This window comes from Vitis riparia, chromosome 9 (assembly GCF_004353265.1).
Source record: "Vitis riparia cultivar Riparia Gloire de Montpellier isolate 1030 chromosome 9, EGFV_Vit.rip_1.0, whole genome shotgun sequence".
Lineage (NCBI taxonomy): Eukaryota > Viridiplantae > Streptophyta > Magnoliopsida > Vitales > Vitaceae > Vitis > Vitis riparia.
The window spans coordinates 10,526,262-10,545,071 of record NC_048439.1 but is presented as its reverse complement, the minus strand read 5'-3'; the positions used below and the strand labels follow the sequence as shown (position 1 = coordinate 10,545,071).

The window sequence follows — 18,810 nt, the reverse complement described above, 5'->3', positions numbered from 1 at the left end:
AGGATATGTCAAATTTCTACTAAAGGAAATGTTATGACCATAGTTTTCTAGATCACATATCTTTTGGATCACCCAAGGGAACACACTATCTCAATCTATGAGATATCATGGTGCCTATATTCAGAATACTTGTTGCCACTAGCCTCTATTAACAGTAACCTAATCCATAGGGGTATAGGACCATCTTAGGGTCTTACCCATAGGACAAAGCCTCCTATTGACTTTGGCATAAACTCAATATCCTCTCAAGGTTGAGAGTCAATGTAGTATAGTAACTCGGTGAATCATGACAATTGATAGCCTTACATCATAATTTGCTATAGGTCTAGACCAGTGTGCATTAGATGCACTAGTACTATCACCATGAGAAAACCATCTTTAGGGCCAAGATAAGCCATCCCTCCAATTAGGAGGTAGTGCGCTACAGATGGATTGCCTAAATCCATGAACCGATTGTGGACAACTCAGCACTTTGCAAGGAACCCATAACTTGGTGAATCATGACAATTGACAATCTTACATCATGATTCACTATGGGTCTAGCCTAATGTGCATCAAATGCACTAGTGCATTCACCATGGGAAAACCCTATTGAGGGCCAAGATAAATCATCCCTTTAATTAGGAGGTAGTACGTTACAGTTTTCGATGGATTGCCTAAATCCATGAACCAACTATAGACAACTCATTACTTTGTAATGAACCCATAACTTGGATCTTCTATGCTTCTCCTAATGCACCCAAGCCATGTGCAATGCAAGTGATGTGGGCATGTATGCTCAAATAACCAATTAACGCAAATGGGATAATAAAGGGAAACTAAGAAACATAAATAAATAAATTTATGAATGAATCTCTATCTATTACATCATGTCATGCTTTCTAGGGTTCAATCCCAATAGAAGAAATGAGCATATTTATAAGTAAAGTTTAACGAAACACTCTTATAAAAACTTCATGATGAAAAAAATAAAAATTAATTCAAATAATTAATTTCACGCATTCTAGCTTACTCATTCAAACATTTGTGATATGTTTTTATCTCTAATTAAGAAGGCTTGCCCAAGACTCTAGAATTGAGAGTAACCAAGTCAAGGAAATAAAAAATATATTAATTTTCACTTTATAAAAAGTTATTGGAATTGTGCAGTTATGTAGGAGGGCCTTACACGATGCATGCGAATGATGCACATTAAAGTTTCCTAGAATAGGCTACTTGAAATCCCATTGGAATGGTCTTTAACCCCAATGGATGTGCAAGAATTAGGACACTATATAAAAATAAAAAGGCTTAAATCCCTTTCAAAAGTGTGATTGACAAATTTTAACTTTTGTACTCAAAACTCTCTCTCTCTCTCTCTCTCACACACACACACACACACACACACACACACACATTCTTCTTATATTCCCCTACAAAGTGAATGAGTAAAGAAAAAAATGACTACAGAAAAGCTAGAATCCAATGCATCAATACTATTGTCCATAGGCTATGAGTCAACCTTAGTTTTAAGTTGTAGAAACTTAGCAAAAAAGAAATTTCTATGAACTAATGTTTCTTTATGTAATTTAAGAAACCTATTATCCACATTGGTCTCTTAACTAAGAGTTATACATAATGCGTTGGCACAAGTAGGCCATGCGCCCTACCTAGATATTCATGAGAGCTTTAGGGAACCTGCTTAAGTTCTTATAAAACTACTCTCATATAAGTGAATCCATCAAGTGTGTCCTAAAACTAAACATACCATCCATAAGGAATATGGTATTCACTAAGAGTAAATACTCATTCTCAATCATTATAGAATACGCTTCATTTGCACTTTAGGGATGGACTCTCAAATATGTATATACAGTAAATACTAATTTTCAATCATTATAGACATGTTTTATTTGCACTTTAGGGATGGACTTTCATATATATATATATATAGTTGATAGAGCATCTCACAGTCAATTGTCCTTCCCATTAAATATCTTACTCTTAGCCTTAGCTATTGTAACTTGGCTATCATAATACATATACACAAATGGTGTTGGTCTTATCTACAAAAGGATATATGCTAAGAGGTTTCTAAGCCACTTTTCCATAGAACTTTCCTTCTCAAAGGTAATAAACTTAGTTTCCACAATAAATCAAGTAATAGAAGTTTGTTTAGCATATTTCTAAGAAACTACACCTTCTTTAAGGGTAAAAACATATCCACTAGTGGATTTCATCTTATCTGAATAAAAGATCTGATTAAACTCATTACATCTTTCAAGGACATTAGAAAATCCACTATAGCATTGACCATAGTCAATGGTGCCTCTCAAGTACTTAAATGCTCTATGAATAGCTATCTAGTGATTTTGATTAGGCCTTTAGGTGTCTCAACTCAATGTTCCTACTGCATAGGAGATGTTAGGTTTGGTAGAATTAGTTAAATAAATTAGGCTCCTGATAGTCTAGGCATACTCAGTTTGGGTCATACTATATTCTCTATTTTTCTTCAATTAGTTGGGATCATAAGGAATTGGCACTAGTTTACAATCAAAGTATTCAAACTTCCTTAAGATCTTCTCAACATAGTGTTCTTGAGAAAGTTTAAGCCCAATAGGTGTTCTAATTATCTTGATTCCTAGAATTATGTCTACATTTCCTAGGTCTTTCATGTCAAACTTAGATCATAAGAATTTCTTGGTCTTATAAACAACCTTTAGGCTAGTTCCAAAGATTCACATGTCATCAACATGTTGGTAGATGACAACACTTACGTTATCCTCAAATTTAGTATAAATACTTTTATCAACATCATTAATAGAAAATCCATAAGTTACCAACACGTGATCAAAATTTTTGTGCAACTATTTAGGTTCGTGTTTCAATCCGTATGGTAATTTAACCAACATACATACCTTCTACTCTTATTTCAGAACCACACAACCCTCTGTTTGGCCCATATAAATTTCCTCTTCTAATTCCCTATTCAAAAACGTAGTCTTAACATCCATCTAGTATATCTCCAAGTTATGAGTGGAAGCTAGAGTGATCAACATTCTAATTGAGGATATTTTAGTCACAATGGCAAAAGTGTCAAGGTAATTTACACCATTTCTTTCTATAAACCATTTATCAACTAATTGTGCCTTATACTTCTTTATGGACACATTTGGATCTAACTTCCTTTCAAAGATCCATTTACAACCCATAGTCTTTACACTAAGAAGTAAATCCACTATTTCCCATGTATGGTTACACATGATCAATTGATTAGTTTTCTCTCATAAGCTCAAGTATTCTCCTAAACTTACCAATATTGTGTTCATTATGTCCTTTAAGGTCTTATTTTTTCCTCTCTAGTACTTCATTAGATTGAGGGGAATAAGGATTAGTAGTCTCATAAATGATCCCATGATCTTCAAAGAAAAAGTTAAAGGGGTTGGACTCATACTCTCCTCCCTATAAGTTACAAGTCTTTTTTTATTTTCTTATTATTTGATTTTCTACTTCTTTTTTGTATTTGATGAAAGCATATCTTGCTTAATCTTTGTTTCTCAACAAATATACCCTTGTATACCTTGAGTAGTTAACTACAAAAGTTGTGTAGAATGTTTTACCATCTCTTGTCATTGTACTTTTTAGATCTCTTAAATTACTATGAATTAAACTTAGTAGTTATGATTCTCTTTCTATAGATTTGGAAGATTTCTTTGTGGTTTTAGATTCTATGCATGATTGACATATTCCATAGTTTTTTAAGGATAATTTAGGAATTATACTTAGATAAACCATTTTCTTTATATAAGAAAAGTTTAAATGTCCTAGTCTACCATGCTAAATATCAGAGGAATCGACTAAGTAAGCAAAAGAAAATGCACTGTTATTATTAATAATTTAAGAAACATTTAACATAAAGAGATCCCCATTACAATAGTTTTTTCCCAATGAGTACATCATTCTTAGTTAAAATGATTTTAGCATAATCAAACAAGATCTTTACTCTTACTTTTTCTATTAGAGATACTAACACTAACTTCCAATGAATATCTAGCATGTGAAGGACATCACCTAAAGTAAGCATTTTGCCTGAGGTCAGCTTGAGAACTTTCTCTTTGTAATTACTAAGGACATTCCAGAATCGTCTATGAACACTTGTTCCTCTCCTTTCCTTACAGTAGTATATGAAGTGAATGCACTTCTCTTGCCATAGATGTGCCTAGTAGCCTTAGAGTCTAAGAGATAGTCCTTCACATAAGTGACCATGCTCACCTTAGAGGAGACTACAACAATGATCCCCCTTCTATCTCTACTAGGTTTGCTCTTAGACTGGACTTCTCAAATCTCTTCCTATAATGACACTGAGTTGCTTGATGTCCATGCTTACCATAGATAAAGTAGTTACCTTTTTATTTTTATAGTTAGATTTTGAACTTTGTTTAGTGTATTGGGTTTGGCCTTAGAGTATTGCTTTTTAGAACTTTTTTTTTTCTTTTTCATTTTTAGCCTAAGTTTTTCTTCTACCACATTAGCCTTAGAAGACAATTCTTTGTCTTTCTTACTTTGTCCTTATTTTTGTTCTACTCTTTAATATAGATTATATATTCTAAGGACATTTGTTTTCTTTGTGCTTTATGTTATTTTTATAATCTTTCCAAGATTTTAGAAGAGTTTCAATTAAATACCCAACCACAAAAGGTTCATTTACATTTATATTCTCATTAGCTAAGTCATTGATTTAGCAAGTGGTAGTTGTGGATTTGAGATGATACATCTCTATCCTCAGCTTGCATATTTCTAGGTTCTTGATTCTTCTAGGATATATTTTTATTCATGAGATCCCAAATGTCCTTAGCTACTTTACATTGACAATAAATGCCAAACAACTCATTCAAGAGTCGGCTAAGTATGGTATTTCTAACTTGTTTGTTTCTAGTTTCCCAGGTAGGCAAATTCTCAAAGTTGCCTTTAGGTTTTGTGTTAGTGAAAACATACCCCAAGTTTAGAATATCAATTGCAAAGAAGACCCTTTCTTGTCGTCTCTTGAAGAATGCCCAATTAAAAGGATCAATCTTACAAGTGTTTGGATGGGTGTGAACTAGGGAAGTATTTGATAAATGATGCACTTTAAGATTGTTGGTTCAAGAATTCTTAGACTTGAAACTTATATAATGCTAATTGAGCCTAAAATAGAATAAACATGAAACTTAAAAAGATAAGATTAGAGCACTTATCATATTAGAGTGGTTGAGACAAGATAGAGCATTTTTCTTAGAGTAGATCCACCCTCCTTTGAGATCAGTCATTGTATAGTAAGGAAATGATGTCTTACTTCCAAGATTCATAAACCAAAACCTTGTGTAAGGTGCACTCTTTATATAAGGTGAGTACAACTCATGCATATAATGGTTAAGTTTTTAAAGAACCTCCTAAAGATGTATGAGATGAAGGGACCACAAACTTGAATGTAGTAAGAGGAAGGTTGCAACATGATATTGCTAGGAATATTTGGATTTCTCCATTCTCTATCCCTAGATCTCGTAAGGTACATGCAAGTTATCCTAGGCTTCTCGAAATCTATTATGGTGGAGACATTTGACTATAAAAACCATATTAGAATAAGGATCTAGAGATATAGTACTCATACATGGATTTGGATGTTCCTAGATCAATTCTTAGTACTGAAGAACATGTCTCAAGGTCTCTTACACCCAAGATCTTCTGTCCGATGACTCAAACCACAATCTTAGCATTCCAAAGTGTGGGCTTTGGAAGAAAGGAAGTTATAGTTCTCTCTTTCTCTCTCTCTCTCTTTGGAGATGGAAGACGACTCAACAAAAGTGATGGAAACCATAATCTCTAAGGGGGTATTTAAAGGGTTCCCCCTACTGGGTTTGAGTGACTTGAGCTCAACAAGGCTTAGGCTACTTAATCTAGCCTAAGATGGGTCTTAATTGATTAATTAACTAACCACATACTGCCATCTAATTAATAAATTAGCCCAATTCAAAGACCTTATTCACTATCCCCTATGTAATCTTGCATAATTACCAAAATACCCTTATGCACAACAGTGAACCTAAAGCCAATCCAACCTTCATAAACCATGCCACCATGGTATATGAGCTCAAAGCGATGACCATTGGGACTTATGGGAACACTAGCTCTTTCAGAATTCAATTATAAAGTTGATTCAAAATTCCACTAAAGAGAATCAATTGCACTTTAATACCTTATGTAAATAACAATGAGACGAAGCTCGAAGTTCATGACCATATTACTTCCATCCTTTCTTCATTCATTACCTTGTGGATTATTTCCTTTTAAATTTGAAAGAAATGAGGTTTAGTAGGGGAATTTATTTTCATCATTTCATTTGCATGCGAACCTTGATTAAATAGCCAAATGGTTATAGGTTTCAAATCACAACCATTGTGATTTACATTGGTGTCATAGAAAATTTAACAAAAAATAAAAATAAAAATTAGAGATTATCGTTTTAGGTTGGCTAACATAAATTTGGTGGAAATATTCTTTATCATGTTATAACTCTTGTTATATCCGTGCACCATACAAGATTTGTTCGATAAGAGTTATCCTTATCCCTAGGAAGGATGAGAACACCAACTTAGGCTACTTTGAAATACTCTCCATAATTAATCAAATTCTTGTTTGGTAGATATTCCTTTCCAAAAAGAATATTGTATAACCTAAGTAGATGTTTTCTTTTGAAAATATGTTTCTTGTAGTATTAGGAATGATATTAGAAATATCTTTATAAATAATCATGACATTGAAATGTAATTGCAAATATTATATTGGGTAAGTAGAAATATGAGAAAAGGTGGGAGCTAGGCAACTAAAATAGAGCTTTCTTGGAAAATAGCAATACAAAATTATTTATTTCTTTATTTATTATTATTATTATTATTCATAACATAATCTTGGAAAAAATTTAATGGCACTTTTAATAAAATTAAATATTTGATTTATTCCAAATAGGAACAAGTTATTAAATAATCATAAATTACAAGTTCTAAATTTTTCTTAATAATTAACTTAAGCTTTACATGATATTAAAATAATTCTCTTATACCCAAAACATAATAAAAAATTAATCAATATCCATAAATGAAATCACAATGAGACAATGATACAAATCAATCTCATATTCATATATGCAAATATTAGAACACATGATATACAAAAAATGCCTTTAAGGAACCTTTTTCATGTGCATTGTGAAAGTATGATCCGAGTCTAGCATATTCCCAAATTACTTTAGTCAATTCTTTAAGCCATTTATTCATTTCAAAATACTTTTCATAAGCAAAAGATAGATTTGGCTAAGTCCATGAGAAGCCATTGTTAGGATAATGGTCATTCTACTATTTGATTCCCTATCAAAAGATTAACACTCCAACCAATTCCTATGATGTAGTTAATATTGATCACAATCCATGAACGTATCCTATTGTAATGTCATGGGTGAATGTACTAAAAAAGATAGAACATATTAAGTTATGACCCTAAACTTGTTAGATTACTTTTAGTGGGCCATCTATAAAAATAATTAGTTCAAGAAAGTTAAAAGCTTGTCATGTATGATCGCTTATTAAAAAGAAACAAAAGTCTCTTTGATAAAATGAATCCCTTATATATAATAGAAAACAATTTCACAAATCATTTTCTTTGAATGAAACTATTGAGCTTATATTCTAAGTGACCATACATTCTCAACCAAGAGTACATTTTCTACGTTGATTTCTTACTTGAATCTATGAACACACAAGCTTGATACACTATTCACTCAATTGAAGCATGAGTAGTAAAAGAAAGTGTACAATGTTGGAACCTTGGATCCATTAATCTTCTCAAAATAAGAGCTAGCACTTACTGTCTTTAACCTTCTCAAAATTAAGAGCTAGCACTTACTATCTAACAAACTAGTCAAGCTTTTTATGATGATCATTTAGTGAAGCAATCTAGGTAGTGATTCTTATATATCCAATACAGCAAGTGGCAAAGCATGAGTTGTGAGCTCAACCACTCCTATGATTAAGTCAAATAACACTAAATAATATAGCAACCATACATTGCAATCAATCAAAAAAGATTGCTCATTTTTAATTTAGAATGAACTAATAACAAAACTCTTGTACTCACCTAATGCTATGCACCATGGTCATCAATAATCCAAATCCTAGGCACATTAATGTACTACTCATATATTAAAATAAATGCAATTTATCCAAGATACACAATTAAATTCAAAATAAATATTTTATTAGAAAAGTAGCTTTTAGATAATGCAATCACAACACATATATCATCTTTTTTTTTTTTTTTTTTTGTTTTACCATGGGTTTTGATCTCTAATCACAATAAAGAATAATTAACAACCCACATGACACCTATGAGATATATGTAGTTCGGTAATCATACCATTTTCTTTTCAATCACATAATAATAATAATGATGATGACGATGATAATGACGACAACAACGATGATGATGATGAAAATTTCAAACAAAAAACTTATATATTGTCATGTAGATGGAAGCTTTAATGTTAACATATTTTTAACATCTTTCAACCAACAATGTTTGCATATGCAAATAAGAGAGAATTATTATACCATATTATAAAGAGTATTACTAAGGACAAAAAAAAAAAAAAAAAAAAAAACCCTACTATTGAGTCCTTAAATTTCTCATTTTTCCTCATTCCTTGTCTCCACACCCTGAAACGTGAGTTCTTCTTCACCAAGTGTTATCCATTCTCCCCATGTCCGTATTTATTTTGTATAGGCTTTACATACCCAGATTGATCATATATCTTGTTCTTTCTTATGATCTAGAATATTTATAGTCATATTCCTAATAACTTTCCTTAATTATAAAAGGAAAATTAATTTTTGTAAGGAATTACCAATACATGAAATATTTGATACAATACTCTTTTACCAAAAATGACAATTTTCAAGAACAATGGACTCCATCTTGAATAAAAATTCTTGTCATAGTTGGTTTTTTTTTTCTATATTATATTCTCTTTGACTCTTCTAGATGTCTCTATTGGAGCTTTGACTTGTCATGGTAGAAACTTAAATATTAGCATATTGGTGCAAGGATGGCTCTTCTAGATATCTCTATTGGAGCTCTGATTGGTCATAGTAGAAACTTAAATATTATCATATTAGTGCAAGGATACAAAGATGAAACAATCAAAATGATAAAAAGATACATGGAGTTTTAACATGGTTCAACTAATCATAATTCATGGATGAAAAATAATCATTCTACTATATAACAGAGAATATTATAGAAGATAAAAAAATAAGTATAACTACTAAGTCCTAAAATATTTCATGTTTCTCACCCTTTGTACCTATAACTTGAATCAAGAGTCCTCCCTCCACCACGTATCACTTACTCTTTTTTATATCTATACACATTCTATATGAACTTTATATAGAATAGTTATAAAGATATTCGCTCTCATCTTATAACTTTTTCCTTCTCATGACCTAAAATAGTTATAGAGATATTCCTAATAACTTTGTTTATTCTAGAATAGGCTAATTTCCCTAAGGAGTTACTAATACATGAAATATCTTATATAATATTCTTTTATCAAATGAAATGTATACTAAATAGGTATCGAAGACATATAGTATAGTAAAATTTAGCTAAAAACTATCTTACCGAACTCACAACTACTCTCCACTCTCACTCTTACCCATCTAGATTTAAACAAATAAATATGTAGAGATTTTAAACTCAAATTCATACAATCCCCTCTCACTTTTCTACCTTTGCTACAATCAAACAAGTATATAGTAATTTTAAACTCAAACAAGTGTTACAATACTGTTTCTGCGACCAATTCCATCTCTTTTAGAAAATCTTATCACGAGTTCTCTTCTCCACAAAGTTCTTTAAGTAAAAGGAGTTTAACGAGATAAGAATTTAGTGAAAGGAGTCCGAGATAACATCAATGAAGTCCAAAATTTCAGGAACACAAATGCATCTCATATGCAACACTAGGTTGAGCCTCCCAAACTTTTAATTTGACCTTTTATCCTGAATTGGATATGTGCTTTTGGCAGAAAAAAAGAACACACCAATATTAATTGCAGCAAAGAATGGTGTGAAGGAAATGGTGGAGAAAATCCTTGAAGTTAATCCAGTTGCCATTAACGACAAGAACGAAGAAAAAAAGAATGTAGTATTGTTAGCAGTGGAGAATAGACAACCTGAGGTGTATGAGCTCTTAGTTAAGAGGAAGTTTCGGAAAGATAGTGTGTTCCGAGCAGTTGACAACGACGGGAACAGCGCATTGCATCTGGCTGCAATGTTAAGTAATTATCAACCTTGGCATATCCCTGGAGCTGCATTGCAAATGCAATGGGAAATGAAGTGGTATAAGGTATGAGATTTGTGTAGTGTGTAGTATTAGAAACTTTTTTCATTCTGACCAGAATCTCAAATTTAATCTAGTATGTCAAGAATTCCATGCCACCGCATTTCTTCACTCATTACAATGACAAGAAACGCACTCCAAAGGAGATCTTCACGGAAGCCCATTCTGAACTTCTGAAGAAAGGAGGCAAATGGCTGAACAGCACTTCCAGTTCCTGCTCCGTTGTTGCAACCCTCATTGCAGCCGTTGCTTTCGCCACAGCTGCCACTGTGCCAGGCGACTTCAATGAAAATAATGGGAAGCCAAATCTTGCACACCAATCAGCTTTTAATCTCTTTGCAGTTTCATCACTAATTGCTCTCTGCTCTTCAGTGACTTCCCTGGTCATGTTTCTGGCGATTCTCACCTCTAGGTACCAAGAGGATGATTTTCATGAGGAATTGCCTCGGAAGCTTTTATTTGGTTTAACTGCTCTATTCGTATCAATTGCAGCTATGTTGGTCTCTTTTTGTGCAGGACACTTCTTTGTCCTCAAAGATGAACTCAAAAATGCTGCACTTCCCGTATATGCAGTTACCTGCCTTCCAATATCATTTTTTGCTCTAGCCCAGTTTTCCTTATACTTTGATCTTGCGTGGGCTACTTTTAGGAAGGTACCACAACGAAGTTATAAGATGGCTTTCTAGGATTTGATGGTTAAATAAATATGTTTGTATGTGCTTTGTGAGTAGCTGGGATTATGGTTTTGATGTGTTTTTGCTTGTTTTGTTTCTTCTACGTTTCTGAACACTCATGTCGAGGAAGAAAATTTATGGAATGACCATTAATTGTCCTTACAATATGTCTCTCAATTTCTTTGTGAATGACATAAGTTTTAGAGATTTATGATATACTGTAAATGTTTGAAATATTATTTATCGCTTAAAAATGAAAATGCAATTCTTTGTTACTATGATTTTCAAGTGAAGTGATGTCCTTTTCAAATTTAATAATAAGCGATAATTATCTTGTCTGAAAATGGAGAAAATGTTAGGGGATGTTTGACCATGTTTTTTGAATCTTGTTTTAAAAAATTGTTTTTTAGTTCAAGAACAAAAAACTGTTTCTAAGTGTTTTATAAAAATGAAGGTGTTTGACAATTGTTTTTAAAAAACAAAAAACAAAAAACTTGTTTAGATAAATTATTTTTAAAAATAATTTTTATGTATCAAATATAGTTTGATTTAAAATTTATTTGTTTAATGAAAAATTTTAGAAAAAAAAAAGAAATTTAGAAAAGCAATTTTGAGCATTGGTATTAGATGGTGAAAAGAGAAGAAAAAAATGATATCATATTCACTCTTATTTTTTTATGGTTTTTTTATTTCTTTAATTTTTTTATTTTTATTTTTCTATGTTTTCCTTCTGTTTTTAAAAACTGGTAAAAACAACTTCTATTTTTTTTTTTAAAAAAAATTGTTTTCTATTTCACTTTGTTTTTAACAACTGTTCTTAAAGAACAATGACCAAACATTTTTATGAATTTTCAAAAATAAATTTTTGTTTTTAAAAATAGAAAACTGTTTTTTAATCACATGGCCAAACAGACTCTTAACTTCTTTAAAATTAAAGACCACTTAAATTGTAAAACAATGGTTTTTTTTTTTGTCCTTTTCTTTCATTTTTTTTTAATTAAATAGAATTGTTCCTAATTTTTTTATAGACCCTCAATTTAAAAAAAATTAAAAGTTCTAATTTAATTTTCACCTTGTTTAGAGGGTTCATGTGAAACCAATGGCCAATTAAAATAAAGAAACTTCAATTCCCTTAAATTTAAATTCTATATATTGTTATAACCAAAATTTGATTGTAGTTTTTTTTATCACAATCTTGCTAATAATGTTATCAAAAGTATGGAGCTTGTCTCTTCCAAAGATTAGTCTACTTTGAATAAGAATCGGTCTTTGCCAACTCTAAAAATCCTATAACATATTCAATAACAACTTCAATAACTCTGATAATTTGTTATCTGAGTCTAAGACTTTGAAGACTACTTTTAAAGATTCACGCTGAGTTGTTACTATGGGGGGTATATGAACTTTAAGCTCTTCATGACAACCCTATAGACATGGGAACTTGTCCCTAGACTATCCAATACAAATGTTGTTAAATCAAAATTTTTCTGTTGTACTAAATACAAGCAATATTCATCTATTGATTATTTCAAGGCTTGACTTGTCACAGAGAGCTTTACTAAAGTCTCCAGAGTTAACTATAATGAAACCTGCAACCTAATGGTTAATGAAAAAACTTGCAGAAACACAAAGATGAAGAATGGAAGAAAATCTATATTAAACCAAATTTTACATACAATATTTATATAGTGTATCAGTTACATGAGAATAACTACTGATCTAGCTAACCCTAACAACTTAACCTGCTAACTTGAATAATGTTGTTAACTACCCTAGCTGACTCTAACAATATTTGGTTGTTACAACCTTCGAGTAGGTATCCTAATAGTAAAGGAGTTAGAGAGTAAAGTGAGTTCTTGATCTTGAACTCTATCATCCCCTCGCAAGCTCATGGGTTGAGGAATAACCGACAAACAAGTTCTGAAAGTGGTGAACTATGAGATTAGAAGGTGTTTTGTGAAGATATCGACAACCTATTCTGTTGATGGTGAATTGAATGGAGATGGCTCATTGGAGAACTTTGTCTCAGACAAAATGGAGATCAATTTTGATGTGTCTACTCCTTGCATGAACACTAGATTTGCAGCTAGCTGAGTAGCACTTTGGTTGTCACACCATATCAATGGTGGAGATAGGATAGAAATACATAATTCTTGGAAGACAAATTGAATCCAAGTAATCTCAGCAACAGTTGCAACTAGGGCACAGCATTCAGACTCTGAGCTTCTGCGAGATATAGTATGTTGTTTGGTAGATGACCAGGAAACTAGATTGGACCCTAGAAAGATATAGTAGCCTATTGTGCTGCATCTGTCATTTGGGCATGATGCCCAGTCTGCATCTGTGTAAACTTGAATATCAAGAGAAGTTCAGGGATGAAATATCACAACAAGAAAAAAGAGATATAGTGACATTTATAAAGAGTCACTATAAACATAGGGTGTCGCTACAACATAGCGTCACCTTATCCACTGACACCATAGAGGGTACCAATTGGTGACGTATTTGGAAGCGACACCAAAGCAGATAAATGGTGACACATTCAGAAGCAACACCATATATTTAGATATATAAGGTGTCATATTAAATGCATCACCTTTTAGTTATGGTGTCGCGTTAAATGCATCACCTTTGAGTTATGGTGTCACATCATTGTAAATGATTATGGAAGATATGGTTGTTTTTTATTAATTAGCCTGTTGATTTTTGTAATGCTTATTAACAAATAAGATCAACTTGTGTATATTTTGTCCATAAATATAATAGACATATCACATTTAACTTATATTTTCGTAATGCTTATGGATTAACCTGTAATACATTACATCATCCAGTGATATTTGTATATCAAATGTTTATAAAATGATAGTACATCAAACCCACCGAAACCAAAAAAGAAAAGTGAATACATATTAAAATATGATTTAGAAATGTTAAGCATTCCAACATTCATGTATACCTACATTTCATATGCATAAAACCGACTAATCATAAAATGACACAAGAGTTGCATCCAAAAACTTAAAATTCTCAATACCAAATAAAGTAACATTGATGTCCTATAATGTATGGCATAAGAGTCACATCTAAAAACCCAAAATGTTGTTGTTTCTTTCTCCTTTCTTTTTATTCTTCATAATGTCTTCCCAAGAGTGTATACCTGCATTTCATAGTTTAATGAGATTTAGAGTTTTATTGAAAATAAAAATTAATTGATGTTATAAAAAATAAACAAATCTAAGTACTAATGTTATCTTTTTTCTTTTTCCCATTTTGATATAAAAATAGTTTGTAAAGAATAAGTAATGTTATACAATACCAATGGAAAATTCATATAACAACTAAGGGACTCACCATGCATGATCATGATTTATCAATATGATTCATGATTAGTTATAACACAAAAGAAGTTAATTCTCCTCTAATTTCATCAAATTCTACCTGAGAATATGTTTTTTTTTTTAATTATAAAACTGAAATCAAATGAGAATAACATTAATATCATAATAATTGGAAGTATGAAACTAAGTACAATTCATTAAATGAGTAAAACCTTTAATACAATAATTGTATAATCAACAATTATCTCTTTAATGAATCTCATAACAAAGCAGTCACATTTGAACTCAAATAAAATAATTCAAGAAAATAAAAAATAAAGCAAAACTAGAAAATCAAAAAATAAATCTAAAATTTTAGAAAATAGTAATCTTCCACTTAAAGTCTACACTTTTTAAATTTATTTTTTTATAATTCATTGTGCTTTTAAAAATCATTTTTAACATTTAATTCTTTTTATATATTTTTTTTATTTCTTGGAAGGATTTTTTTAATTTCAATATTTTTTTAATGTTCATTTTGTGAAATAATAATGTCCATTAAATTTCATCTCAATTATATAAAATAAAATTTTAGTAACAGAATATAAAAATGTTTTCAACTACTAATATGAGAGGACATGATATTATAACAAGCATGAAGATTGTGTATATAAGACAAAAAACCTAATTTATTATTAAAAAATGTTAAGAGAAAAATTAGTATGAGAAAGAATTAAAGAACCTTTCATAAAAATTATTAATTTTTCAGTCATAACTCCAATTAATATTTATTTTTTCTAATTAAAATAATTAATAAAAAATCCGGATATGAAAAATATGTTCAAATAAAAATAATAAAAGATTAAAAACATCAAAGGAAAAGATATTCAATATTTTAAATTTTACTTTTGATATTCTTTAGATCAATAAATTATCAAATATCTTTTTTAGAAAAAAGAAAAATGAAGAAAATGAAGAGTTTTATGGAAGGGATTGGAAAATTTTTTGTAATCAAAGGATTTTATAGAAATTTCCTAACCTTGAAAGGAAAATTTCATCATCAATCTCAAATTACTCCAAAATTTGGTCAATGCATATAAAAACAATAAGAAAAGAAGACAAAAATAAAACAAATTTTTTAGAATTCTTTTGAGGGAGATGACAATATTGAGAATAATTTTCTCAAAAATTATTTTCCAAATATTACCAACCAATATCTTCATCACAACATATTATAATATTCTTAGAAAATAAACAAATTATAGGAAATTTCATAGAAAATCAAAAGAACATTATAAAATATCTTTTTCAAAAAAAAAAAAGTTTTATGGAAGGAAAATTTATGTAATAAAAGGATTTTATAGAAATTTTTTAACCTTGAAAGGGAAATTTCATCATCAATCTCAAATTACTCTAAATTTTGGTGAACGCATATAAAAACAATAAGAAAAGAAGGTAAAAATAAAAAACAAAAACATATTTTAAGAATTAAAAAAAATATATGAATAGGACAAGATGAGATATTAACCATAATACCATGTAAAAGAATTTAAAAAAAAAATCAAAATATGAGATTTGATCATTTTTATAATCATAAAAATTTTCATTCCTATTTAAATTTTAAAAAACAATTCATTTACATTAATAAATAGAAAATAAAATTAATTTCTCATTGTTAATTCCAACATTCTAAACCAACTCCAACATGATATGGAAACTATTTCATTTTTCCTTTTGTGGGAGATGACAATATTGAGAATAATTTTCTAAAAAATTATTTTTCAAATATCACCGATACATATCCTCATCACAATATACTATAATATTCCTAGAAAACAAACAGAAAATCTCATCAAAAGAAATTTCTTGTAAGATCAAAAGAAAATTTCATACTGTAAAATGTTTATCCCTCATTTTGAGTATAAAAGATATTAAAAAATCATTCATTTATCTTATTTTCATTTGTTTTGGGGTTTATGGATTTAACAATGAAACAAAAGATATGATGGAATGTTAAACCTAATTTTTACTTTCCTGCAACTCAATAAAAAAAATACTATTTACACAATCTACGTTACAAATATACCAAATCAATGAATGTAAATCAGTTGTGCTAATAAAGATTTTGGCATTAATAAAAAAAAAAAAAATGATAGATCTAAGAGATTTTGGGTTACCTGAGAGTCCACAAAGTAGAGAAGAGCAGTTGTGTGTGAACTATGGGTGTGAGAAGAGAGGTAGAAGAAAGTTATGGTTATGGGTTATGGAATGAGATTTTTTTGGATTATGGGAATGTGGAAACAATGAGTTTTTTTTTATATACTATCATTATTCTCAAAGTGGGCCCATTTAGTTATAATATTTAAAAAAAATTATTTTATATGGTGTCACTTTTTTAAAATTGACACTAAACTTAAAATTAATATCATCTATCCTAATTAAAATTTTTTATATGATGTGTCACCTTTATGAATTTTAAGTCATATGGTGTCATTATTTTAAAAGTGACACCATAAATAATGACACCATAAATTATTTTTGTTGTAGTGTATAAGGCCAAGTGAGGGAGTCCCTTTAAGATATTGTAATATTCATTTAAGAGCCATCCAATGTATGGTGATGGGGTGAGCCATAATAGACAAGCTTTATTTACGACATATGAGATGTTTTGTTTGATGATTGCTACATATTGAAGGGCCCCCACAATACTGCGACATAGAGAAGTCTTTGAGAATGTATCACCTGCAAACTGAGACAGGTTAGTGCCAGCAGCTCCATGTGTGGAAATGGATTTTAAGTCTTGCATGGTTAATCTTGTGAGTACATCTTGGATGTATTTTTGTTGATTTAGGTGCACAACACCATTAACATAGGAGACCTCAATACCTAAAAAATAATTTATGCAACCTAGGTCATGAAGAGCAAATGTGATCTGAAGATATTGCAAGAAGGCCAACACCTAAGAAGGGTCATTTCCTATGACTAGTATACATCTACATAGACTATTAGGAATATGGTGATGTTTGAAGAATGAAAAAAAGAAAAGAAAAAGGTTATTTGCTCGGGAACAAGAAAAGCCCCACTTGAGTAAGGTTGTTTTGAGCTTAAGAAACCAAGCATGAGAGGCTTGTTTTAGGCCATAAATGGCTTTGTTTAAGTAGCACGCATGAGTAGGGTGTTTAGGGTCTTCAAAACTGGGAGGCTATTGCATGAAAACCAGTTCACTAAGATCACCGTTGAGGAAGGCATTTTAGACATCCATTTGGTGAATTATCCACCCGAAAGATAATGCAATTGTACTACTGGACTGAGTGTATCAAAGTAATCCAAACCTTGTGTCTGATGAAACCCTTTAGAAACAAACCGAGCCTTATAGTGGTTAATGGAGTTGTTTGGCTTGCTTTTAAGTTTAAACACGCACTTACACCTAATAATATGCCTATTGCTTGGTGCAAGAGTAAGTGTCCAAGTGTTGTTATGAATGAGAACTTGATATTCAATTTCCATGAATTTCTTCCATTTAGGGTCTTTGAGAGCTTGCTAGTGGGTGTGGGGTTCAATAGTTTTGGATGCTAAAAAAAGTCTGGGTTTGAGATGACTAGTCTTGAATCTGGTAAGCATGTGATAGTTGTTTCTTAGGTCGTTGGAGGTGGCTAGCTGAGATGAATGTGACAAAGAGTTAGCCACAAATGAGACTTGAATAATTGGTGAAATGGGTTGATGAGATGGACTAGAATTTGTCAGTGATGAAGGCATGTTCCCAGGATGGGAAGTGTTTGAAGTTATTGAAGTATGGGATGTGAAGCCAGGAATAGCTGGAGTGACAGCCCATGGAGAGATTGTAGGAATTGGTGAAGGTTGAGGACTGTGATATGGAAAAACAGTCTCATCAAACACTACATGTCAGGAAACTGAAAGGAGTTATATCCGAGAAAGAGACATTGTATGGATTTGTATTGAAGTTTATGGTTGTTATAAGGTCTGATATATGGAAAACAAAGGCATCCAAATTTTTTTTAGAAGGTATAATATGGAGAATGGCCAAATAAGGTTTGAAAAGGAGAGTACAAGTTCATAATTTTGGTGGGTAACCGATTAATAAGAATGTGGCTGTTTGAAAGACATATAACCAAAATTTGGAGGGTAGGTTTGCATTGGCCAAGAGAGTCAAACCTATTTCAACAATGTGTTGTATCTTTCTTTTGGATCTCCCATTTTGTTCTGGTGTATGTAGGCATAAGCATCAGCTTACAATTCCTTATTTAGTGAGAAATGGAGCAGAAACTTTAAATTCACCCCCATTATCTGATTGCAGGCATTAAATTTTGGCATCAAATTGTTTTTCCACTAGAATTTGAAACCTAATAAACCTAGATAATGCTTTATTAGTGGTATGTAAAAGATAAATTCA

The 18,810-nt window shown here is 30.9% G+C and overlaps 1 protein-coding gene across 3 annotated transcripts in view; it reads left to right on the top strand.

Annotated features, from left to right (window-relative positions):
• The window catches only part of LOC117921969, a 32,777-nt gene extending 21,536 nt beyond the window's left edge, over positions 1–11,241 (top strand). For 2 of the 3 annotated variants that reach the window (XM_034839919.1, XM_034839917.1), the window contains 2 exons: positions 10,092–10,411; positions 10,483–11,241. In XM_034839919.1, the coding sequence (XP_034695810.1) occupies positions 10,092–10,411; positions 10,483–11,091 (929 nt within the window). In that variant the 3' untranslated portion in view covers positions 11,092–11,241. The remainder of the gene's footprint in view (positions 1–10,091; positions 10,412–10,482) is intronic. The other variant, XM_034839918.1, reaches the window with a different exon arrangement.
• The last annotated feature ends 7,569 nt before the right edge of the window (positions 11,242–18,810 follow it).